Below are 27,036 nucleotides of genomic sequence, written 5' to 3'. Positions count from 1 at the left end.
TTAATAATACCAATGAACTTTTTTAAAATAAAATTAAGACTTTATGACTCCCATCCTTTAGTACTATAGGAAAAAATATTCTTGGAATAAAAACCTCTAATGTGGATGACCAAATAACCCGAAGCTGTCCTAAGCAGATAAAAATCTGCATTTGTCACCAAGATAGTCCATATCAGCTTTGTGTTAGAAAAGTTTCTGTACCAGGGAAGGAAAAGAATCCTCTAGATCTATAAGACGGATATCAATTGAAAGATCAAGAGTTGAAAGTATATATAAGGTAGAATCATGGTGGTGATGGCTTATAGGGAAAAAGAAATGTCTTAGACCATGTAGATTAACCTCAAATTATTTTCTTATGGTTAAAACTTGTAAGTTACAGATCTCAAAACCAGGAGCTGTCCAAATGGCACAGCAGTGAATGTACTGACCAAAGTACATTTTTGTTTTGATTGGTATTTTTTGTTTTGATCAGTATTCACATAAAAATAACTAGATGTAATGAATGCATTGTTAAAAAGTAAACTACCTTGAAAGGCAAGGCCCATGTCTTATTCATTGTTGTTTCTCCAACTCTCAAACACATGCTTAATAATAGTAGGCAATAAATGTCCCAGGTAACTAATTATTTCATTAATTCTTCTGAACAGACTGGATTATGGACAGAACTTGGAAAGATTGAGAATAAATTCTTAAAGCCACTCCATACAGGACTTAATATGTCAAAAGCACATTATGAAGCAGAAATTAAAAATAGCCAAGAAAATAGCCAAGGTTGGTAACGTGCAATTTCATTTTCATTTACGTCTAAAAATTAGTCAGCTTTTAAAATTGCCATTTATATTCAAAATAGAGATTTTGAATCCTGTACTTCTCTGATTTGTAGCAGACAAGGAACCATGGCAGTTAAGTCATTTTATTTATAATTAAAATGAATCTTAGTAGCCAGTTAACACTGAAATTGGGCTAACAAAGATTTAAACCAAATTGAAACATTTTGGTTTAAAATCTCAAGTCCTTTGGTATTGCTTGGTCCCCCTCCCCCCACCACCCCACCCTCAAGTAAACTGGTATAGATTACGAAAAAGATACTTAGATCCAGAATTACTTTTTAAAGTTGGCAATTCTTCTATAATAATCTTATGATCTTTTCCATAGCTATAGTGATATTTCTATAGGCATTACTAGAAATTTTGTCTTTTTTTAGAAAAAGTTTATAAATTTTCATTCATCCTGTACATGCCAAAAGTTACCTAAAGAAACATTAATTCACATGTTGCAGAATTTTTATTTTCTAATAGCTTGATTTAAGCATACCCTGCATTATTAAACACTAAAATTACAAATGTATACAAATAACTGACATTTTTAAGTGAATAATGAAAGTAGCTTATCAATTTATTATTAAAACCTGAGAGTTGTTTTAATGGTTAAGTGTGACACATGATTTTTTCTTCTTCTCACAGAAGTCCAGAAATCTAAAGATCTTTGTTCTGTAACTGTAAGTGGAGAAGAGATCCCTAATATGCCTCCTGAAATGCAGCTTAAGGTAGATCTAAAAATGTAGATGTGAAATTTTCCTAAGCTACATCCAGATGAAGTCTTTTCTGTTTTCGCTTTGTTTTATTTAAATGCAGCCTTAATAACACAATTTTCTTGGCATTGCAGGTCCTACATTCAGCTCTTTTCACATTTGATTTGATTGAAAGTGTTCTGGCTCGGGTAGAAGAACTCATTGAAATAAAAACAAAGTCTACCTCTGAAGAAAATACTGGGATAAAGTGAAAGCTCCATGTCCAAAATAAAAAACTAGTAAAATACTGTATTTTCCATTATGATTTATTTAACACCTTTACAAAAATTTTCTGTAAAACACTGATAGAAAAATAAATGTAACTTTTCATTTATCAGTTTCTATAATGACACATTATGCGATTAGTAGTAGTCTTTGGTTTTAAAAAGGTATCTCCATGGTAAATAATGCCCATATATGTATTCTAAATATACTGTTAAAATCCAATACAAATTAATAATTTTATGTTATAATTTCACAAAATATAGTTGAATTGCCTTTATTCATATAGTAGTCAGTTTATAAAAATACACTTTATGTTCCAGTTATATACTATTTTACATTTTAGAATTTCTAATGTCAAATTGGATATCACACCATTTTAAGAAAGAAGATAGGGAGAAGTTTTGAGTTTAAGCCAGTTGACTGTTTCTCTTAATTTCTTCTCTTTTCTCACCTCAGGAGTCTTAGTGGGGAAAAGTCCCACAACCGCCTCTCAAGCAGCAGTTATAATGTAAATGCTACAAAGATTAATTTTAGAAATTCTGGCTGCCTTGTGGAAAAGCTGAAAAGATTTTCTTTTATTTCCTAATAAACAGTTGTCCATCTAACTTAACTTGTATCATTAAGAAACTGCATCTGAGTTTTATAACATATGTCTGTACCAATTTTTTCTAAACATTAAAGGAATTAGTCAAAAAATTGAAAAAATCACTTTTAATTGTATATATTTTAAATTTCAAAAATCTTTATATATTTGAACATTATAATTCAACTAGTCTAATTATTTTAATATTCTTCTAAAAGAACATTTATAATTGATACTCTAATTTGGGTTAAATGAATCACTACTCAGTTTTATCTTTTGAAGTGTTTTCCAAACAGGACTCTGCTCAATGATGTAAGCTTTAGTTGTTATCATTCTGTAGCAGATGCTATCTATGTATGGTTTGGAGGTGATCTGGAAGAAGATAAACATGCAGCATTATTTACAAACATAAGGTATTTTTACAGGGTCACATAAAAAAATATCTTTCAAAGTATTCAACAAGTATCAATCACCTTCTATGTGCTAAATACTATATATGAATGACAAGTCCAATCTGATCTCTGTCATAAAGAATTTCAAACATGCAAGCCAAAAAGTAGAATACTATAAGAACTGCTTTAATATTTGAAGTGTAAGAGTAAGGAACACGTAACTGCCTATGAGAATTGGGGGCATGCTTCACAGAGGAGGATAAGCATGAAAAGAAAGTAGACAACTGGTTAAGAGTATTCTATAAATAGTATGTTGCACTCTGACAGTTCATGACTACAACCTGACCAATATTTATACTTTAGAATTTGAAAGAAGATTTAAGTAACCAATAGGGCCAAACAATGTACATATGGCCAAATGCTCTTTTGGCCCAAAATGAATCATTCTTGTAGTGACTACCAGAAAGTCTTGAGAGGCTGAGTTTAGAATGGAGAAAGAGCTGCACACTGAAACAGCAAGTTCTCTGAGGAGAACAGAAGCAAAGTATTTGTCAGTCCTCAAGAGGGTGTGTGTTTTGAAGTCAAGAACCATAATGTGTATGAGTGTGTGTGTATGTGTCATTTTCTTCAGGTGACTCACCTTAGCTATAGTACACATAAGATTAATGGCATTTACTGTGTTGTGTACTGGAAGTATCCGTAAGTTACTACCCAGGAATCTGAAAAACAATTCATAAGTTTAAAGGATCATGTGACTTGCCTGTTTTTATAAGTGGAAAAAAGAGACAAACCTCTTATTACTTATGTTTTGTTCATTCATGCCCTGCCTTATTCCACAGGAATTAATAACGCTTTCTAGCCAGAACTTAAATGAATAAAAAGTGTTCACTTTTGGTTTGGTCTTGCAAGGGAATCCCATGAATCAGCATGAACTTTGAAACTTGTCACCCTGATTCACAGAATATAGCCGTTTGGCCTGTATTTTATTAAATATGACAGGTTAACATTATAAAGTTTATCTTTTGGGAAAACATAATTCACCTGCTGAAAAGAATTAAGAACTAAAGAAAACAATGTAATTTAAGAAAAAACTTAGGGCTATTCTTCATACCTCTGCTGAATCTTGAACATCAGTTTCCATTCCTCGGGTCCATGGAGGGCAGCAGACAGAACCAAAAAACTATTTTGGTGAATGTTAATAAACTTTTCAATTTTGGCTAGAAATATTTCTTCAGTTGACATAAAGCATTCTTTAGCATCCATCAGTAAAAATGCAACTCCTACGAAAGGTGGACATAATATAAAACAATCAAAATTTTTTTGTAAACTCAGTAAAATCAATAAAAATAGTTCTAAATATAACAGCTGTAGGTGTCCAGGCCCCAAACCCATAAGAAGTAGAAATTACTATAACAAAATTTTTACACAACAAAATAGGCTGTTCTTTGAAGTGCTCTATAAAAGGATGACTTATTCTAAATATTTACAGAAAAAAACTTTTGGTCAGTAACCATTTTCTTTTTCAGTTAAAGTATTGTCCACAATGAAGGTAATGCCTAATTTAAAAGTTAATTTTCCGTGTTACAATGATTTTCTTTTATGGTGGGCGGGGGTGGGGGTTGCGGTAGAAATTTTCTCTTTCTTGGCTTTTTATTTTTTATTTATTTTTTAATTTTTTTTATGGTGACATTGGTTAATGAAATCCAAAAAGTTTCAGCTGTACACTTTAACAGTAAGATGTATATATGTTTATCATGTGTGTTCGCCTCCCAGTTAGATTTCTTTCTGTCACCACATATTTGACCCCCTTTACCCCATCTACCTCCCTCCTCCCCCCATCCCCTACCCTCTGGTAATCACTAGTCTATATACAATGATTTTTAAAAGCTGGAAATCAACTAAAGAAAAATAGTCTTAAGCAAGCCTTTGTTTCTTAGAGAAACCTTTGTACCAGAACATAAACTATTATATATATACGTTTTCTCAGTTTTAGGTTTTTTAAAAAAAACTTAGTGGGTTAACCTTGGTTAATAAAATCACATAGGTCTCAAGTGTACAGTTCAATAATACATCATACATATACTGCATTGTGTTCACCCAAAGTTAAAATTCTTGTATGAAATCATCAAAAACATTCTCCCATATTGTTTTTATACATGAATTTTGACCAATATTGTGATGCTGGCTTTTTTGTTAATACCAGTAATACAATTACTGGGGAGATGGCTGTGTTCTATTTCATATTAGTTTCAAAGCAAGTAGTTTTTACCATCCTGTACCAGATGCCACTGGTTAAGCTTTAGTTCAACAATTCCAATCTTAAAAAGGGATATATTTTGTAATTGGCCATATGTACTGCTTTTGCAGCAGTAACAGTTTTATACATTTATCTCTCAGAAGATAATACCTTAACCTTAATACCTGGTTAATGAACTACCAAATTATTAAAACTTATACTGACATATTTTATAAGAAACTTAAATCAAGGTAGTTAGCAAATATACTGTACCAGTACGAGAAAATATAATCGATCCATTTTCCACTGAATCTGAATACCGAACCTTGTGGCTTCGATTTTCTAAGGCAGTTGCAACTTCACAACTCTAAAAAAATTTTTCAGAAATACAAATTTAAGATATGATTTAGAATGATTTTTTTTATTAAAGCTAATAAAATAAGCTTAATAGTTTATTTTATAACTATACTACTTAAAGATGTGATCATCAAAAGAGACACTAAGTGTGCTCTCTACAGAGAAGAAAAAATTTAATTCTGCTCAAATGCACTGATTCTAGGTTTGGAAATGAGGTATACTACAGTTATATTACTTAGGAACAGAAATTGAAGACAGAAAGAACTAAACTGTAAGAACTAGAGTAAATAAAAACTTAAAAAACAATTTGGAGATGAATTCTGACATGAATTAATGTATAACTGGCAAGTGGGTGGTGATGTGTTTCTTAGTTGATCGAACCATGAACTGCCAGACATATAGAATACCACAAGGAGACAACCAGTTTTCTAATTCATCTGTTTTAGTTAAAGTACACTTATAAAATGTCTTAAGCCTTAGGTAGTCAGAAAACATGTATGAAGACAGCAACCAGACTTTTGGTTTAAATACTACCCATTTGAAAACTCATCTCCTTTCCTAGTCCACCAAGTAATTAGATCAAAATACCCAAGACACTAAAATATAAGTGATTAATAGTGTTTCTTGACTGGTCAAAACTCAAGCTTGTTCTCCAAATAGATAAAAATTCCTTACATATATCAATTTTATTCTATATTTTTCCTTAGATCATGTATATTTTAAGTACACAGGCTGGATTTAAGTATAAAATATATGCTTCCTTTCCTACCTAAAGAGAGTATTTTATGCCAAACAGATCCTGATGTAGAATTCAACTATGACACTTCCCATGAGTTTCTTTTGCTGTTTTAAAATTATACATTGCTTCCAGCGATGGCAGACTAAGTAATTTAGGCCAACCCTCCTGCTGAAGGCAACTAGAAAAGCTGGAAATTTTTAAAAGTCTGTTTAATGCATCAGAGAGCTAGCCAGATAGTAAAAAATTATAACGCCAAGATCTATACAGAAACTCAAAGATATACAACCAGCATTTAGGCCATTTTTCTCCCGAGGGCATCTATCTGCCAATTCAGGAAAAGAAAGATGAGAGGCTAAATGGAGCTTTTGACAAAAGTAGAACACATCTCACAGGGACTGCAGCCTAACTTCAAATCATTTCAATCCCTGAAATTGTATAAAGGTGATACTGTATTACTAGTGTTCCCAAGAACCTTACAGAAGCACTCCTTAGAGCAACCTTTTTCAATGAGGTCTCCTCATTTGAACTACAAAACAAAGAAAGTGATTTGGGTGGCAATTTTCATAATTCTCCTATAACAAGTATTATTCTAGATGAAGTTCATTTATTATATACAAAAGACACCTTAGAGCTTGGGTTGCCAGATTAGCAAATAAAAATACAGAACACACAGTTAAATTTGAATTTCAAATAAACAACATAATTTTTTAGCATACGTATGTCCCATGCAATATTTGGGATGTACTTACACTAAATTCATAGTTTATCTGAAACTCAAATTTAACTGAGTGTCCTGTACTTTATCTGGCAACCCTACTTAGGATATTAGAGATTTAATTCTCTTGCAGAATTAAGACTTCTCTAGAGGAACAGGACACTACTTTAAGCCTCAAATTATTTCTAGAAACAATATTTCAAATATAAATTCCATCACACAATAAAAAGTAATCAGACAAGAACCAGGCAAGATGGTGGAGATGGTAGAGATTCTGTACATCTCTTGTGATAACACCAGACTTGTGATGGAAACACGGAGCAAACAGCAAGCAGAGTCATCTGGGGCCTGGATGAACAGAAATAAGAAACCACCCTGCAATGGCAGGAGGTAAGAGGGGGCAGAGATGCAAGGCTGCCCAGTCCCAAGCAGCTGAGACTTACAGGCGGACACTGAGTTGTCAGAGCGAGAGCCAGAGGCAAGGCTCTCTCCTGGGCAGAAGTGCCCGCAGTATCCATTGTTCCTCTGTTCAGCCCTCCCCACTCCCAGAATGTGGACGCAGGTGCCGTCATAGCTGAGACGTCATCAAACTGAATAAGAGAGGCCACTCTGCCCACAGGATTCCCTAAAACTCTACCTCTCCCACCTTGTAGCCCTACCCAAGCCACACCCAATGGTGTCCTCAGCATGCCCTGTGCCCCTTGCTGAGCAGCTCCAAGCCCTACACTCGTGGTACCTGGCTTTGGTTTCTGGCGTGGCCTCTTGAGGCAACTATAAGCACAGCATCTGTGGATTGCTTGCTGAATCTTAACAGGTGGCCCCGGAGGGGCATAAGCTAGGGTTAAACTTGGCCTGCTGCTGAACCCCTCTCAGGACTGTGCTGCTGGACACCTACTATACAAAGCCATGCTAATAAGACTAGGAGACTTAGGAGCTTTGCTTAGTACATTGAAACAGACATATAAAGGCAGACAAAATGGGAAGACAAAGAAACATGTCCTATATGAAAGAACACAACAGATCTCCAGGAAAAATGGAGTCAAGCAATCTACCTGACGCAAGAGTTCAAAACATTGGTTATAAAGATGCTCAATGAACCTAGAGGAAGTGTAGATGAACTCAGTGAGAACTTTAACAAAGAGAAAAAAACATAAAAATGGAAATTATAAAAGGAACCAGTAAGAAATGAAGAATACAATATCTAAGATGAAGAGTATATTTAGAGAGAATCAACAGTGTGTGTGAAGTGGAGGATTATATCACCGACATAGAGGATAGGGTAGTGGAAGACACCCAATCAGAATAGCAGCAAGAAAAAAGAATAAAAAATAATGAAGATTTAAGGAGCCTATGAGACAACATCAAACATAACAACATTTCCAGAAGGAGAAGAGAGAGTAAGAAGTTGAAACCTATTTGAAGAAATAATGGTGAAAAACTTTCCTAACCTGGTGAAGAAAATAAGACATACAACCCTAGGAAGTTCGGAGAGTCCCAAAAAAGATGAACCCAAAGAGGCCCACACCACGACACGTCAACATTAAAATGCCAAAGGTTAAATACAAAGAAAGAATCTTAAAAGCAGCAAGAGAAAAGCAGTTAATTACCTACAAGGGAATACCCATAAGACTGGCAGCTGATTTCTCAACAGAAATTTTGTAGGACAGAAGGGCTTGGCACAAAATATTCAAAGTGATGAAAACCCCAAAAACCCAGGATCTACAACCAAGATTACTTTATCCAGCAAAGCTATCATTTGGAGTCAAAGGACAGATAGCTTCCCAGACAAAAACAAGCTAAAGGAATTCATCAATACCAAGCCATTATTACAGGAAATGTTGGAGGGACTGACTTCTTTAAGATGAAAAAATATGTATCAAAATCATGAATAAAGAATGGCAATAACTATATATCTATTAACAAATATCTCAAATGGAAAAGATTAAGTGCTCCAACCAAAAGATAATATGGCTGAATGGATAAGAAAACAAGACCCTTACATATGCTGCCTACAAGAGACTCACTTCAGATTAAAAGACACATACAAACTAAAAGGAAGGGGATGCAAAAAGATATTATATGATGGACCTAAGTGGTATTGTGCTGAATAGAGTAAGTCAGATAAAGACATATGCCGCATGATTTCACATACATGTGGAATCTAAAGAACAAAATAAACAACCACAAAAAATACAGAAACAAACTCATAGATACAGAGAATATTTTGAGGGCTACTAGACGAGACTGGTGGAAAATGGCAAAGGGATTAAGAAGTACAAATGGATAGTTACAAAATTGTCATGGAGATATAAAGTGGAGAAATAGCATAAGGAAAGTAGTCAACAATGTTGTAATAAATATATAAGGGGGAAAAGGGGTGTTAGATTTAGTGGAGTGTTCACTTTGTGAGTCATACAGATCTCTAATCACTATGCTATACAACTGAAACTAATATATTATTGTATGCCAACAATTGAAAAAAAACTAATTGAATTGTACAATGTAAATAGGAGCAACTAATTGTCTATTACATTTCAATAAAGCTTTAAAATAATGGAAAAAAAAGACAACATAAAAAAACGTAATCAGACATACAAAGAAACAAGATTACATGAAAGAGAATCATCACAAACATCAGGAAGTAGAAACAGATTTACAGGGTATACAGAGAGTGAAGTTATCAGATATATGCCTTAAAATAGATATTTACTATGTTCAAGAAGATAAAAGACAAAGTTTATAATTTTGGCAAAGAACCAGAAACTATATAAAAGGGTGTAACAAATGTGAAAGAGTCAGGAAAGTGTCATAAAATTTGAGTCAAAGCTTTAAAGTGGAAAGCAGTTTGTTAATCAGGCAAGTGAAGGAAGAAGACAAATGTACAGCATGGACAGAAAAAGAAATATAGGCAAAGGCATTCAGAACTTAAAGTATGATCTTTATATGTTAAGTGTGTAAGGTGCATTTGAGTCAGTTAATTGGGGACAGGGTTAGGAGTAACTGCTGACAGATCATGAGGACCCAATATGTCATGCTAATGAATTTCAATCCTATCTTCCTATCTATCAGTGTGTGTGTAAGGGGAGCAACTAAAAGAATTATAATACAAATAACAGAAGAAAATAATAAAAGTAAAGTTAGAAAGTACTGAATGCAGAAAAAAAAATAGGTAAATTGAACAGTTAATTTTTCAAAATAACCTGGAGCTAAGACTAGATTTTCCAAAGTCTTTTTCATGGAATATTTGCCCCACAAGATATTAAATGACATTCCATACTCCGTAAGATTGAGAAACACTGAATACTATTTTGTCTTCTTTAGGGAAATTATAATGCATTTGAGCAAGCAAAGGCTCTGAAGAGGAGTGCAGCAAAAAAACTTGTGTAACTTTTTTATACCGGCATTCCAAATAAAATCCATCACAATACTTCTACCTACATATGTAACATCTATTAATATTCTGTAAAACTAGTGTTCTGCCTAGAAAAATCTATTCATAAGAAAAGAAATATAAATAAAAACAAATGAAGGGACAAAAGGGACACTTAATAACTGATACAGTTTATTAGAAAATTAAAAGAATGCCAATATGAAATTTAAATCACAGAAATGGCAGTTTCATAAAGTTCAACTTAATGAATTTAATGACCTCTATGAAATGGGTAATTTTTTTGAAAAAGTATCATTTGTGAAACAGACTCACAACATAGCATAAAACCTAATAGAGCAAAAACCATAAAAACCACAATTTTTCTACATTTCTTAAAATATTAGCAGCATAGAAATTTAATAGAAAAGCTCCTTTATATTTAAAGAATAATTTCTATACTACATAAACTTCCTAGATAAAAAAAGGAATTTTTAAAAAATGAAAAAAACCTCCCCTACTCCCTACAAAGAAAAAAAGCATGAAAAGAGAAAAACCACAGCCCAATATTTAATAAACAATCCAAAAACAAAATATTGGCAAACCAAAGTTTAAGAGAATATGAAAGAAAAATCCACAATAATCAACTAGTTTAATGAAAAAAATGCAAAGATTAGTCATTTAGGCTCTTCTCAATAGATACAAATACAATGCATTTGAAAAATGTACACTTATTTCTGATTAAAAGAAAAAAATTTTATGAATTCAGCTTAGATCAATATTAACATAATAAATGTTATTTTATAGCAACAGGTAACATTGTAAATAATAAAACACTGAAGGTATTTCCATTAAAATCAGAAACACTGTTTTGGATGCTCTGGTCATGGCAAAAGGTCATGAAATAAAAATAACAGATATAGCTGTCAGAAATTCTCATCAAGTGCAAATTATGACTGCTACCTTGAAAATCCAACAGAATCAACTGGTAATGTATTATGAAAATTCAGTAAAGTGACCAAATATAAATTACCATACACTTAATAGTTCCTCTATTATAGACTGAAAACATGGGGGAAAATAATATTTCATAATAGTAACAAAAACATCAACTATCTAGGTACTGAAAAAGAAATAGAAACAATATTAAGAAAAAAAATTTTAAATATACCTGAGAAAATAAAGACTTGATAAAGAAATACAATGATATCGTATGTGTTCATGAGATGGGAAAAAAAATTTCCTCTAATTTAATGTTAGTTCAACTCAAATCAAGTGTAATGGAATTTTTTTTTTTAATTTAATGTGATTCTGAAGTTCATCTAGAACAAAGTTTGGCAAACTTTTTCATGTCAAACCATGTCTGACGATTTTGGCTCTTCCAGAGAAACAAACTTTCATCTATGCCTGATGCTTATCTGATGGATCATTAATAAAGTGAGGTGTTGGAAAGACCTATCTTTTACATGAAAACTATAAATGAACACTGAATCCACAATTGTGTAATTAATATTAAAATAAATGTGAGAATTATGTCTATAGAAAAACTGTTATACACATTTTGAAACAGGAGGGATACTGAGTCTGGGGCTTCTGAGACATGTACCACTCACAGCCAAAAGACTGACGGCTAACACAGGAGTTGAGCTAAATAGAATAAGCATTTATGAGAGGGTTGCAACTCCCAGAGACACAGGTGGGCTATTGCTCCAAAAGCCTGGCTCCCGGAGTGTCTTGGGAGCACTGATTAGTCATGGAAGCTAAGGGAGTGGGGGTGGCCAAGGCCACCTATCCTGTCTTTTCAGCTGGGGTTTTTTTTTTCTCTCAGGCTATGTGGAGGGAAGGCAAGAGGAACTGCGTGTCTGGTCCTGGAATCAGCTGCCGCATCATCCCGTGACCTTGCTCCTTGGCAAAACTAGCTCATTAGGGGAATAACTGCCTTCTCAAGCAAGTGAGAGCAAAATGTGCTGCTTAGTTACAGGAGCAGATAGTGTTTTTGAGAACGACGGACCATCCACCTTCTAGAGCAGAGCAGGCAGATGATGTCTACGGAACGGCCAAAGGAGCATACAGTGCCCATGGGAACAGCAGAAAAAGTCTTTGGGAGCAGGTATTGCCCAGCAAGTCCTTTGTTCACTGTCTCCTTGGTCAGCAGCCCTTTTTATCTTCCGAGTATGTGGAAGGGCTATGCTTGAATTAACCCTATATTCTACCCTGACATAGCTCCTTTATGTCACATTCTTCATGACAGTTCTTCCAGACAGGGGGTCTTTGTATTAGGTCCTTCTTCGATTTGACATAAAAAAAGTTTTAAGTATCTAATATAATTAGTATTTTATCAGTGATATAATTAATAAAAGTCCTGAGGGAAAAGGGAATTAGTAATGTCCTTTTTGTTGATCGGATTGGCTACAGAGTATTCTCTTTATAATAAGTCTATTAAATTGTTTCTATATATATTTTATGTACCCTTCTCTATGTATATTTCATAATTTGAAAAAAGTAAAAATAAAATAAAATAAACAAAATGAAAAGGAGAATACTCTCAATGGATAAGTTTAACAGAGTAAAGAGAGAAATACTGACATGAAAGATAGAATTGATGAAATTACCTAGATAGCAGCCCAAACACACAGGAAAGATGAAAGAGAAGTCAAAATGTATGGAAATATTGTGAGACAATCTAACACACGTGTAATAGGAGTTAAGAGGGGAAGGAGTGAAAGAATAACACAGAGGCAATATTAAAGGAGATGATGAATAAGAACTTGATAAATGACACCAATTCACAGATTTATGAAGTCTCAAAAGGTAAAAAGAAATTCATACATTAAACTATAGTGCCCAAATCTGAAAAGCAGTCAGAGAGGAAAGATAAGTAATCATCAAGAAATGACAATTAAACTACCTCCCAGTGCCACTAAGACTAGACAGATTAGTTTCTGTTCATCTCTCAAAAAACCTTAAGTAATATTTATGTGCATATGCTTTACTATTTCTGGAATTCTTTAACATCTCTATTAGAACAGGCTGAGGAAAAAAGAAAAAGGACTTCAGAAAATTTCCAACCTTCAAATATTTAGAGAAGCAGGATGTTGAATATGGATGTAGTAAAGTTTATAATTTATCTTTAAAATACATTTAGCTGATATAATTGCTGATCCACACAACTTTGGATAATCAAGCTAAGAATCTTTTTTAAAATTGTTCTATTTATTTTAATTTTTAAATTAAAGACCAATGTTCCAAATGCCTCTTTACCTTAAGAGTTGAGCTAATAATAATGGTGGTTGTCCATTTTGTTTTTTCATTTCCAGCACTTTCCGCCATCTGTCTGCCTTTGGCCCAACCCAGCTTCTAAGAGTGCCACAATCTGAAATAAATAAGAACAAAAGAACACATAGAAATGTTTGTTTGATGAATGAGTAAATTAAAGGTAGAAATAAAACCAGGGTAATGCAGACATTTTAAAAAATATTTGAGAAACAAGCCACAGGAGACAGGATAGATGGCTTTGGGCCGCCCTCTCCCTTCCCGGTGGCTTAAGAAACAAGCCAAGACCAAGAGACAGGATGGATAGCCTTGGGATGTTCCATCCCATCTAGGATAATGTTCCTGAGTCTTTCCCTTGTCCTTTGTTCAGCTTTGGCTAATCATATCATTATAATATCATCTGCATTGCAAGTACCATGTCTCTACCCCAACACCAAGAAAACAAAAGTCTATGATCCAAACAGCTCAGCTCAACTTGCTCTCCAAGTTGGCTTGAACTTTTAAGGGTGTACTTCTGCTTTAATAAAACTTGCCCTTTCCTGCTTGCTGTTTATCATATACTTGAATTTTTTTTTTTTTTTTTAGGCGAGGCAACCCTTAGTTGATCTCATAGATCGCAAGGACCCTGTAAGCTTACAATCCCTTATTTTTTTTATTTTTTACACCTACAGCACCTGATCTTCCTAGGTGGCCTCCCATCCAAGTACTAACCAGGCCCCTGCTTAGCTTCCAAGATCGGATGGGATCAGGCTTGTTCAGGGTAGCATGGTCGTAGACTGAATTCTTTCTCATAGCATAAGACAAGAACCTAGTCACGGGTTGGGGTCTCTCTTTGGACTCCCGCCCCGTCGAGCTCTATAGTATCAAGATTTATGTTAGGAATGCAAGATTGGTTTAATGTTCGAAAATAAATTAATATACCATATTAATAAAATAAAGGACAAGAATTACAAGATCATTTCATTAAATGTAAAAAAAGCTTTTGATAAAATCCAATACACATTCATAATGAAAACACTCAACCAACCAGGAGCAGAAGGAAACTTCCTCAAGCTAATAAAGGACATTTAAAAGCCTACAGCCAACATCATTCTTAAATGTGAAGGACTGAATGTTTTCTTCCTAGGATGTGAAATGAGGCAAAGATCCCTGCTCTGGCCACTTTTTATATATTTAGAATATAAATTGGAAAGGGAGAAGTAAAAAACTGTCTTTATTTATAGATGGCATAATCCTTGTTAGAAAATTGAGCAAGTTTTATGAGCTCACAGGATGTAAAATCAGTATATACTAGCAATGAACAATCTAACAAAAAAATGAAATTAAGAACAATTGCATTTGCAATATAAAAAATAACAAAATATTTTAAAATAAATTTACCAAAAGAAGAGCAAGAATTATATCTTGAGATCCACTGATCATTACTGAAAAAAAATTAAAGAAGATCTAAATGGAGACATTCCATATCCATGAACTGGAAACTCAGTATTAGTTAAGGCAATTCTTCCTAAATTGGTCTATAAATACAATAAACACAATCCCTATTAAGGGACCAGGTAAAATGGCGTAGATGATAGTGGCTTTGTTCATCTGCTCGTAAGATTATATCAAAGTTGTGAAGGAAACAGAACAAACAGCAAGCAGAGTCACCTGGGGTCTAGATGAACAAAAGCTCTACAAGAGAGAGAAATAAAACTCACCCTGCAATGAGAAGAGTAAAACTCACCCTGCAATGAGAAGAGGTAAGAGGACACGAGGCCACCACAGCTGCAGCCAGGAGAGGAGGTAAGAGGACATGAGGCCACCACAGCTGCAGCCAGAAGAGGACGAGGACACGAGGCTGCCCAGTCCCAAGGGGCTGATTGGGACAGAGGCCACCACAGCTGCAGCCAGCAGCTACAGAAGCCTTTTAAAGGGTTCATGTCCATGACTGGACTTTCACGGTGATGGACTTGCTCGCTCTGAGCATCAGTGCCCCATCAGCTGCTTGGGCGGGGGGCACCAGGGACTTACAGGGGGATGCTGAGCTGTTGGAGCAAGGTCAGAGGCAAAGCTTTCTCTGGAGCAGAAGTGCTGATGGCATCCACTGTTCCTCTGTTGAGCCCTCCCCTCTCCCAGTGTGCAGGCACAGGTGACTCCAAAGTTGAAACATCATCGAACTGTATAACAGAGATCACTCTGCCCAGAGGATTCCCTGAAACTCCACCTCCCCCAAATGGTGACCCTACCCAAGCCATATCCAGCTGTGTCCTTCATGAGTCCTGTGCAACTTGCTGAGCAGCCCCAAGACCCACACTGGTAGCAGCTGACTTTGGTTTCTGGAGTGGTTTTTTGAGGCAACTATAAGCACAGCATCTGTGGACTGCTTCCTGAATCTTAACAGGTGGCCCCAGAGGGATACAGGCTGGGGCTAAACTTGGCCTGCTGCTGAACCCCTCTCAGGACTGTGCCTCTGGACACCTACTATGCAAAGCCACGCTAATAAAACCGGGGAGACTTAGGAGCTTTGTTTAGTACATAGAAAAGACAGAGAAAAGCAGCCAAAACGGGAAGACAAAGAAGCAGAAACCTTATGAGAGAACAAAACAGAGATCCAGGAATAATGGAGTCAAGCAATCTACCAGATACAGAGTTCAAAACACTGGTTATAAAGATGCTCAATGAACTTAGGAGAAGTGTAGATGGACTCAGTGAGAATTTCAACAAAGAGATAAAAAACATAAAAATAGAAATTATAAAAGGGAACCAGTCAAAAATGAAAAATACATTATCTGAGATTAAGAGTATATTAGAGGGAATTAATAGAGTACATAAAGAAGAGGATCAAACCACTGATATAAAGGATAGGGAAGCCAAGGGCATCCAAAGAGAATAGCAAGAAAAAAGTAGCCAAGAATATAATAATAAATCAAGGGGTTTTTGAGACAAAATTAAGTGTAAAAACATCTGTGTAATAACGGTTCCTGAAGGAGGAGAAGGAGAACAAGAAGTGGAAAAGCTATCTGAAGAAATAATTATGGAAAACTTCCCTAACCTGGTGAAGGAAATAGACATACAACCCCAGAGAGTCCCCAAAAAGAAGAACCCAAAGAAGTCCACACCATGACACATTATAATTAAAATGCCGTAAGTTAAATACATAGAAAGAATCTTAAAAGCAGCAAGAGAAAAGCAGTTAATTACCTACAAGGGAATACCCATAAGACTGGCAGCTGATTTCTCAACAGAAATTTTGTAGGACAGAAGGGCTTGGCACAAAATATTCAAAGTGATGAAAACCCCAAAAACCCAGGATCTACAACCAAGATTACTTTATCCAGCAAAGCCATCTCTTGGAGTCGAAGGACACATAGCTTCCCAGACAAAAATAAGCTAAAAGAATTCATCAATACCAAGCCATTATTACATGAAATGTTGGAGGGACTGACTTCTTTAAGATGAAAAAATATGTATCAAAATCATGAATAAAGAATGGCAATAACTACATATCTATCAACAAGTACCTAAAATGGAAAAGAATTAGTGCTCCAACCAAAAGAGAGGGTGGCTAAATGGATAAGAAAACAAGACCCCTACACATGCTGCCTACAAGAGACTCACTTCAAATTAAAAGACACACAAGACTAAAAGGAAGGGGATGGAAAAAGATATTGTCTTGATGGTCCTAGAGAGTATTGCGCTCAATGAAGTCAGTCAGATAGAGAAAAACAAATACTATATGATTTCACATACATGTGGAATCTAAAGAACAAAATAAACAACAATAACAAAAATGGAAACAAACTCATAGATACAGAGAATATTTTGAGGGCTACTAGACAGGAGGGAGGTTGGGAGGAAGATGTAAAAGGGTGAAGGGATTAAGAAATACAAATGGATAGTTACAAAATAGTCATGGAGATATAAAGTGTAGCATAAGGAAAATAGTCAACAATGTTGTAATAAATATATAAGGGAGAAGAGGGTTCTATGTTTAGTGGGGGGATCACTTGAGCTCTAATCACTTTGCTATACAACTGAAACTAATATATTATTATATGCCAACTTAATCGAAAAAAAACCTCATTGAATTGTACTATGTAAATATGAGCAACTAACTGTCGATTATATTTCAATAAAGCTGAGGAAAAATAAAAATTAAAAAAATTCTAGTAGGTTTTTCAGGACAGAAGGGCTTTTCCTTTTTAGTAGAACTTGTTCATCTGATCCTAAAATTAATATGGAAAGTCAAAGGACATAGACTAGTCAAAAAGAACAAAGTTGGAGGACTTAACTACTCAATTTCAAAGCTTACTAAAAAGCTACAGCAAACAAGAGACTGTGGTATTGGCATAAGTAAAAGATATACAGATCACTGGAATTGAACCCTCACACTTATGGTTAAATGATTTTTGACAAAAGTGCCAAGGCAACTTAATGAAGAACAGACTTTTCAACAAAGGATGTTGGAACAATTCGATATTTATATGCAAAAACAAATAAACAAAAAAACTTGGATCCATAACTCGCACCACATAACTGTAAACTCGGACTGGATAATAGATCTACATGTAAAACAGAACTACATATCTTCTAGAAGAAAACAAGACATTTTTGTGACCTTGGGATAGGGAAAGAATGCTTAGCTATGAAACCAAATAAATACACAGTGCATTAAAAAAATGATAACTTGGACTTCATCAAAGTTAAAAACCTCCACTTCAACACTGGAGAATAAAAATATAAGCTACAGACTAGAAGAAAATACCTGTAAAGCACATACCTGGTAAATGACTTGTATCCCGAATATATATTTAAAGACTCTCAACATTCAATAACATAAAAACTAAGAACCCGATTTAAAAATGTGCAAAAGAGCTGACCAGATATTTCACCAAAAAACATAAATAAATGGCAAAGAAGCACGTGAAAATGTACTCAACACCATTTGTTATCAGGGAAGTGCAAATTAAAAACAAATGAGATACCATTACATACCTACTACAATGGTTAAAATTTAAAAGACTAACCAAATGAAGTGCTGGTGAGGATGTGAAGGAACTGGAACTTTCATACACTGCCACTTGGAAAGTATGTGGTACAACCATTTTGGAAAACAATTTGGCAATTTCTTTAAGAGTTCTAATTATCAAAACACCTACCATATAATCCAGGCATTTCACTTGTAGATATTTTGCCAAAGCAAAAAGAAAGCATATCTATATAAAAACTTAAATACAAATGTTTTATTCACAATAGCTAAAAACGGAAACAACCCAAATGTCCCTTAATAGGTGAATGGATATTGGAATACAGTCATACAATGATATACTATTCAGCAATGAAAGGAATGAACTGTTGATACACACAATAACCTAATCAGTGTCAAAAACTATTATGTTGAGTGAAAGAAGCCAAAAGAGACAGACAGAAAACAGGATGATTATAATGGAGGGGTAATGGGGACAGAAGGGAGGATTACAAAAGGGCAGGAGGAAACTTTTGAGAATGATATGTTCATTATATTGACTGGTGGTGATGGTTTCACAGGTGTATAAATATAGCAAAACATCATATCATACACTGCAATTTATTACACATCAATTATACCTCAATATGGCTGCATGTTTAATGATGATATAGATGTGTATATATGTAAATCTATACACACACATATATATGTTTAATAATAATAAGAGCATCATTTTTAAGTTAGCAAATTCTGTTGTGTCAGAAAAGCATAGGTGTTCAACACTGGAACTATTCAAAATATTTCCTGTGGTGAAGTTCTGAAATCTGCAGCAATTCTAGCTACTCCATTACCAGTTAAACTCTTGCTGCTACCGAAACCAAATTAATGTCAGGCAACTGAAATGAAATAAAAAATGAAGAATAACCTTTTGAAACACCTTGATAATCAATGAAAAAGGTCCTATAAGTTACCACATCCCAATTATTTTCCAAAAGAAAAAATACATTCAACTTTTAAATAAAATAACCAGCCCTGCTTATAAGGCTAGGGAAAAAAGCACCTTTACTTTTACAGTAACTTTTTTCAGTGCTAAGATCTTTTACAATAGCAAAAAATGAAAGAGTTCTAATTATCAAAACAGGGATCCCCTACATTTTTGTAAGAAGATGCTATTTTTCATTTTCTTAAAGCATACAAATCATTAAGGTGAGGATATCCTGATAGTAAGTTTCTTTTTCCACAGAGAGAAGAATAAGCAGCACAGAGGGAAGGTGAGTTCTGAAAAGAGGACAGGAAGCCCCAGATAAATATGCCTTTCAAGACTGGGAATTGAGACAAACTCAGGAAGGCACGTTTTGAAGATTAATGTGTTACTATACATAAAGCACATAAAACAGTGGCGCACATAAGAGAATCAGTAGTCATTACTGAATTGTGCTTTGCAAATAGTAAGCATTAATACATGTTTACTACTACTATTAAACAAAAGGCACAATGCACATTTCATTCTAAATGTATAATTTATATATTTTAAAGAGAATGCTTGGGTGCTCCAAGTAGAAAATGGAGAGATGGCCATTGTTTTATTAGTGACAGAATTTCACCTATTATTTCTACTTCTTAGAATATTCAAATCCTATGGTTATTTTGTAGTTTACATTATACCTCAATGTTTCTAAGCTTTCCCTTATAACATTTCAATTCTTAGTCTTCTTCCATACTAGTACTGCATTAGATATTTAATAATCATTTTGATATTTGATTTTTATTGGATAACTAAGGCATCTACATCCCAGGCATTTCCTTCCTGCACAGACATTTTGGGGAGAAAAGAAGGGAGAGAGGATGCGGAAATGATTCAAACTTGGTAATTAAAGGCTGCTCAGAATGGAGACATAACTATCACAAAAGATCAGTTATAAATGGAATGGGAATGTGTGTATACATATAAATACGCAATTTTTTTATAAAATTACGTATGAGGAATGCTCAAAGAAACTGAACACTGAACTTCAATTTTTACTGAGTTTTGAAAGACAAAGCTCAGAATGGAGACATAACTATCACAAAAGATCAGTTATAAATGGAATGGGAATGTGTGTATACATATAAATACGTAATTTTTTTATAAAATTACGTATGAGGAATGCTCAAAGAACTGAACACTGAACTTCAATTTTTACTGAGTTTTGAAAGACAAATCTGAAAAAGAAAATAAAATATTTATATAATTTTACACTTTAGGAAATTCAGGCTGAGAGGATGGTGTCAAAGGTTACTATACCTACAGAGTGAAAGTGAACGGGTTCACTTTGGGTAGTATGAATGTGTTATTAATAGTCTTCCAATCCATGTGCGCAAGATGTCTTTCCATTTATTTGTGTCTTCTATTTCTTTCATCAACGTTTTGTAGTTTTCAGTATACAAGTCTTTCACCTCATTAGTTTATTCCTAAATATTTTATTCCTTTTGGTACTATTGTAAATAGGATGTTTTCCTAATTTCCTTTTCATATAGTTCGTTGTTAGGATATAGAAATGCAACTAATTTTTGTATGTTGATTTTGTATCTTGCAACTTTACTGTATTAGTTCTAGCAGTTTTTGTTTTTTTTTTAATAAAGTGTTTACGGTTTCCCAAATGAGATCAAGTCTACAAATAGGGACAACTTTACTTCTCCTTTCCAATTTGGATACCTTTTACTTCTCTTCTTACCTAATTGATCTGGCTAGTATTTCCAGTATCATGCTGAATAAAAAAGGTAAGAATAGGCATATTTGCCTTATTCCTAATCTTTCAGTTATTCACCTTTGAGTGTGATATTAGCTGTGGGCTTGTCATATATCACTTTTATTATAGTCTTGCACCACATAACAACATCTTCAACAAAAGATTCCATATGTGACAGTCGTCCCCTAAGATTATAATGGAGCTGAAAAACTTTTATTGCCTAGTGACATCATAATGGTCCTATGGTTTTGCAACAATAGTGCAAAGGTTGCAAAAATCAACAAAGCTGTGGTTGAGAGGGCAAACTACTTTAACCTGGGTATGGATAAGGATAACACTGAGGAGCTCCTAGGGATGGTTCCTGAAGAACTGGAGTTGTCTGAACAGGAGTGCATACCCGAAGAAGATGCAAGAGAAAAACAAACTTCAGGAGAAGAAAAAGAAGAATCCCCAGAAAATGCATAATGAACTGTTTAGCAGAAGCTTTTACAGACCTCAACAAGCCTCTTAAAAGGTTTGAAAACATGGACCTCAACACCAAAAAGTTTTCATTAACAGAGAGGAATGTTCATGGTCCATTCCCTGCTTATAAGAAAATCTATGATAAAAAAGAAAAAAGAAAAAAACTAAGCGTACCACCATGGATGCATTTCTGAAGAGTGACAACTCTTGAAGAGCCTCAGGGAGGTTCTTCAGGAGGTATCCAGAAGAAGGCATTGTTATCATAGGCGATCACAGCTCCATGTGTGTTACTGATCCTGACTCTGTGCAGGCCAAGGCTAATGTGTATTTGTGATGTCGTAATTTATAATAAGAAATATATATTTGATCTTAGTCCCATTTCTAGCAAAGAGCTCCTAAATCCTTTGGAATTTCCTAAGTGTTGAAAGTGAAAATAGTGTCTTTAATTATGTTAATGAAGTGACTTTTCAGAGAGCATCTACCAGAAGAGCTGGTCACCAGGAGACCCAACCATGAGATTAGAGGGTTGGAATTTTCAGTCCTACCCCCCAACTTCCAAGGAAGAAAAAGGACTGGAAGATGAATCATTTGCCAATGGCCAATGATTTAATCAACCATGACCATGTAATAAAGCCTCCATAACAGCCTAAAAGGATATGGTTCAGAGAGCTTCTGGGTTGGTGAGCATGTGGAGGTGCTGGGAGGGTGCTGCACCTGGAGAAGGCGTGGAAGCTCCATGCCTTTTCCAACATAACTTGCCCTATGCATCTCTGCCATCTGGCTGATCCCGAGTTATATCCTTTTATAATAAACTGGTGAGCTAGTAAGTAAAATGTTTCTGAGTTCTGTGAGCAGCCCTAGCAAATTAATTAAAATTCTGATTTATAGCCAGTCAGAAGTACAGGAAACAGCCTGGGCTTGTGACTGGCATCTGAAGTGGGGATTGGAGCAGTTTTACAGGACTGAATCCTTAATCTGTGGATTACAATGTTATCTCTGGGTAGAGAGTATCACAATGAGGTGGATTCTCAAACATCCTGCTGGTGTTTGATCTGAGAACTCCATAAGCCCCACTCCACACACGTACTGGGTCTCAGAACACCTACTTCAGTGTGTTTTTGTCTTAGTTTTTTAACAAAAGGTTTAAAAGGTTTAAAAAAATAATAATTTAAAAACATAAAAGCTTAGAGAATGAGGATATAAATAAAATACTTCTGTATAGCTGTAAAATGTTTTAAGCTAAGTGTGATTACAAGAGTAGAAAAGTTTTAGAAAATTAAAAAGTTTATAAAGTAAAAAAGGCTAGGGCTATTATTAAAGACATCTTATTTACATAAATTTAGTGTAGCCTAAGTATACAGTAGTATACAGCAATGTCCTAGGCCTTCACATTCACTGACCACTCAATCAATGACTTATCCAGAGCAAATTCCAGTCCTGTAAGCTCCATTCATGGTAAGTATCCCATAGAGGTAAATCATTCTAAATCTTTATACTGTATTTTTACTATACTTTTTTAGGTTTAGTCTTCCACTGAGTGTTCATCTGTTATACAACCAACTGTATGTGCATCCATCTAGTCCACTTGTGTTATTTCCACACATCTACCCACCTGTGGGATTTGAGGGCCGGGGGAACCTACAGGTACCTTAACCTTTGGCTACTGCTTTTGACTGAAATTTTTAAAAACCCTTTGTTTTTAGTCCAGGCATCTTGTATCTTCTGTCAGCATCAATAAAACAATAATGGGCTACCTTCTTTGCTTGTAGGTAGGATAAAATCTCAGACTTTTCACAGCTCTTTTCAGATATTATCTATTAAGATGAAGATACACATAAACTATATGCCAGCAATTCCACTCCTGGTTTATACTCAAAAGACATGCATACAACATGCACTTGTATAAGAATGTGCATAACAGCATTTTTTAACATTATTCCTCATACTTCAGTTTTTCTTTTTAATCCTACCTCTCAAGGCTAGAATGATCCATGTGGTAATGGATCAGAGTTGGCGACATCAGTATGAACTCAGTTACCTTAATATAGATACAAATAAATATATAAATACTTACAGATATGTATATATACATGGATTAGTATACACTCTTTTATTTCTTTGCTTTGTCCACTGAGAGGGGCCTAAAAGAAATGATACCCTAGCCGGACTTTGGTTTCTAATACCATTCTCCAATAAAAGGAACAAAGGCTCTTTGGAGAAATGGTTAATTCTAGGACTGGGACAGGAAATATACAAGATGAGTCTAGAGTATTTTGTAGTGCCAGAAAGTAATGAAGTGACTAAAAACAAAAATAAGGAGAAAATTCACATTGAGAAGGGTATGTCAAAAGAGTAGATGAACCAACTGAAAGAGATCCCAATTGTCAAAGCTGGAACAATCTGAGCAGGAAAATAAAATACTATTATCTTATAATTCAAAGTATAAAATAAATATCCATGAGTCCATAGTAATATAAATGACTGGATACATTAATAAGTGGGGGAGAAGAGATAAATCTCCTGACGTTGTCTCTAAGAAACATTGGAGAAACCTAACAAACACTAACTCAGTCAAGTGGTCAAAGTTGACATTAACAGTTATAAATCATGTTGATATTATGTACTCTTGATATGTAATCTTCCTTTCAACAATCCATAACCCCATTCCTATCATGAGAAAAACTCCAAATTCCAATAGTAAGGCATCCTATAAAATATCCGACCAGCTGTCAAAGTTATCAAAAACAAAGACAGTCTGCGAAATTGTCGCAGTCAAGAGTAACCTAAGGAAACACTGCATCTAAATGTAATGTAGTATATACTGGATGGAATCCTGGAACAGAAAAAGAACATTAGGCAAAAAACCCCCCAAAAAACCCAAAAAAACTAAGGAAATTTGAATAAACTATGGACTTTAGTAATAATGTAGTGATATTGGTTCGATAATTGTTAAGTGTGCCATACTAATTTAAGATGTTAATAATAAGGGAAATTAGGTATAGAGTATGTGGGAATACACTGTATTATCGTCTCAATTATTCTGTAAATCTAAAACTGTTCTAAAATATAGTGTATTAAAAAAACTCTTCTCTCTTCTTCAAGGTCCACTAGAAATTCTGCCTTCTGCAAGAAACTATTCCTGATCTCAAATGAAACGAGACCACTCCTTTAGAATCTACCTTACTACAGATCTGTTAAGCCGTATTTTGCCCAACAAACTTATTTATAAACATATTTCAGTTCTCCTGAATCATAAGCTTCTTAATGTCAAACGAAGTTATATTCTCCAGGTTACTCAATACAAAATTAGTTCAAAGCAAAATTTAGAAACCAATTAATCCAAATAAATGTCACTTTCCGTGGTGGTGAGTTAGTATCTCCTAAGGCAGTTTCATTCTCCTTTTGAACAACTCTAATAATTAGAAAGTTCTTCCTGCTGGGTTGAAACCTGCTGCTCTATAATTCCTCATTTATTGCATGAATGAATGAATGAATGATAAGTTAACTAGCTCTATGAAGCAAAGGACACCTTCTGTTTTATCTAATACTGTATCTCCTACACCTGGCACACAGTAGATACTCAAAAAATATTTTTGAATGTCTTGCTAGCTGGCTGGGGGAAGGGCTCCATCTTTTATTTCCCCCTATACAATTTAATATACCGTCTAATGATAATCCACCTGAAAATACACCCAAATAATATACAGTCATTTAAATCTTTACACTCTTATATGTAGGTTTTATAAACAATTTTAACTAAGTTAGCTGAATTAAAGGAGGTTAAGTAATTCTGTGCACTAAAAATTGAGATTGAGAAAGGAATAGGTGGCAGTAGATCTTCAAGCTCAAGAGTGTACTGTTAACGACTAAGAATGAATCAGAAAAATAGGGCTGATAGCAAGGCTACCTCAATGGCTCCAAGGCCATAGTATTTTGGGCTTTTGTAGTTATGGCTTTTTTGTTTTCCCAAGTTTTCAAATTTAAATAAATTTAACACTGCACAATAATCTCCCATGACTAGCTTTCCCACCTACTCTTCTCAGCTGTCAAGTGAGATAAGTTAGTCTGCATTGCTCTTCACTGCCCCTTCCACTCTTTAATTTTTAAAATTCATTTTTTTTCCGGGGGTGGCGGGCGGCGGGGGATGAACGAGGTTACGAATAACAACTAAAGTAAATAAAATATAAATTCGCCCAGGTGGATGACCAAGCTTCTTCAAAGGAAGCAGGTCTACAATTCTAGATGAAAAACTTTCCACACAACTCTCAAAGCAAGAAAAGGGTGGGGAGGATGCGCTCTCCGCCCGCCTAAACTCGGAGGTAAAGATTTGCTCTCCGCGAATCTGAACAAAAAGACATGTGGTAGAAGAACTAAGGATAAAAAACGTGAAAAAGCCTGGTCCTTGGCAGTCTCACCCCCAAAGCTGCAAACAAACCTGATTAGCAAGTCCTTGGTGCCCGCTTGGCCACTCCCAAGCTTCCAGAAACTTCTGTGAGCAGCAAGAGGCGTGCGGCGGAGCAGAGAGGCCCAGGCGTGTTCTCTGGCCGCTCTAGCCGCCCAGCACTCTCTCCGCTCCCCCGGCTTCCGCGCAGCCGCAGACCTTGCTACCACGGCCTCGCCCCGCGTTTTCCACTCTTCAGATCGCAAATTTGCTCGAACCTGTTAAGTGGCTAAGAAAAAAGTTAGGTTTTTTTGTGTGTGTGTTAGGCTTAGTTACTGGAATTGGTTTTTCACAATTTTCTAAAATTTAGTCTCAGTTCTTGCCCCACTACTATTAACAACATGAAGCCAAAGTAATATTATTCAAATGTTCCTTCTTTGTTATTTGTCAATCCTACAATTATCTGGCCAGTCCATTCATTTTCCCACTCTCCTAGATAACTGTTTCATACTTTCTCCTCTCTTCAAATCTCCAGCATTTCTTCCTCATCCTCACTTTCAGTTGAAGGTCTTGCTTACTATTTAAATGAGATAAAAGCATCCAAAAGTGACCTTCCACCAATACCCACAAGCATGTTAACTCATCTACTATCTTTTGTACCCACGGAGTGTGCCATTCTAGTTATAGTAGATGAACTGTGCATACTCTGATATAAGGCCAACCTTCCAGGTGGACAGCTGATCCCATCATTTCTTGTTCACTCAAGAATATAGTTCTAACAATTCTCTCCTGTCTGTCTTGCAACATCAATTTACTCCTCTCCACTGACCATTCTCAATAGCAAATAAATATGCTGTTATTTCTCTAATCTTAAAATCTCTTGGTCCTGCTTCCCACTGCAGCTAACCATCTCATTTCTCTGCCTTTAGCGTAAAACTTGAAAAGATTGTCTACAACTTCTGTCTCTCCCATTCTTTCTCAAACTGACTTCAACCAGACTTTTTCATTTTCACTATGGCACAGAAATTGCTTTTGTCAAGGTCATTGCTAAATTCA

At 35.0% G+C, this 27,036-nt stretch overlaps 2 protein-coding genes and 1 pseudogene across 8 annotated transcripts in view; 1 reads left to right on the top strand and 2 right to left on the bottom strand.

Moving 5' to 3' along the window:
* The window catches only part of GLMN (glomulin, FKBP associated protein), a 34,695-nt gene extending 32,647 nt beyond the window's left edge, over positions 1–2,048 (top strand). For 3 of the 7 annotated variants that reach the window (XM_011355648.2, XM_011355651.2, XM_011355649.2), the window contains exons 17-19: positions 648–771; positions 1,464–1,546; positions 1,666–2,048. In XM_011355648.2, coding sequence (XP_011353950.1) covers positions 648–771; positions 1,464–1,546; positions 1,666–1,782 — 324 coding nt within the window. In that variant the 3' untranslated portion in view covers positions 1,783–2,048. Of the gene's footprint in view, positions 1–647; positions 772–1,463; positions 1,547–1,665 lie in introns of those variants that run through there. The other 4 variants (XM_011355647.2, XM_023528108.1, XM_023528109.1 and 1 more) reach the window with 2 other exon arrangements.
* Positions 2,049–2,487: 439 nt separating this feature from the next.
* On the bottom strand, positions 2,488–13,560 carry CUNH1orf146 (chromosome unknown C1orf146 homolog). Its single transcript, XM_011355643.1, has 5 exons — positions 13,446–13,560; positions 5,280–5,373; positions 3,882–4,050; positions 3,411–3,489; positions 2,488–2,750 (listed from the first exon to the last, which is right to left on the bottom strand). The coding sequence occupies exons 1-5, from the start codon at positions 13,512–13,514 to the stop codon at positions 2,616–2,618; spliced, it is 546 nt and encodes a 181-aa protein (XP_011353945.1). The 5' UTR covers positions 13,515–13,560; the 3' UTR covers positions 2,488–2,615.
* A 559-nt stretch (positions 13,561–14,119) lies between these two features.
* LOC111736858 lies at positions 14,120–14,234 on the bottom strand (annotated as a pseudogene).
* Between the last annotated feature and the right edge of the window lie 12,802 nt (positions 14,235–27,036).

The sequence above is a fragment of the Pteropus vampyrus genome, unplaced genomic scaffold (assembly GCF_000151845.1).
Source record: "Pteropus vampyrus isolate Shadow unplaced genomic scaffold, Pvam_2.0 Scaffold22, whole genome shotgun sequence".
NCBI lineage: Eukaryota > Metazoa > Chordata > Mammalia > Chiroptera > Pteropodidae > Pteropus > Pteropus vampyrus.
This window is presented reverse-complemented; position numbering and strand designations above follow the sequence as displayed.

What these genes read in the sequence shown, in the direction of transcription:
- CUNH1orf146 (XM_011355643.1), bottom strand. Translation starts at nt 13,514, where the DNA reads ATGGCGGAAAGTGCTGGAAATGAAAAAACAAAATGGACAACCACCATT. An exon ending in GATTATATTTTCTCGTACTG is followed by an intron (nt 4,051 to 5,279) that starts GTACAGTATATT and finishes CACCTTTCGTAG; the next exon opens with GAGTTGCATTTTTACTGATG. An exon ending in ATGTTCAAGATTCAGCAGAG is followed by an intron (nt 3,490 to 3,881) that starts GTATGAAGAATA and finishes ATTGTTTTTCAG; the next exon opens with ATTCCTGGGTAGTAACTTAC.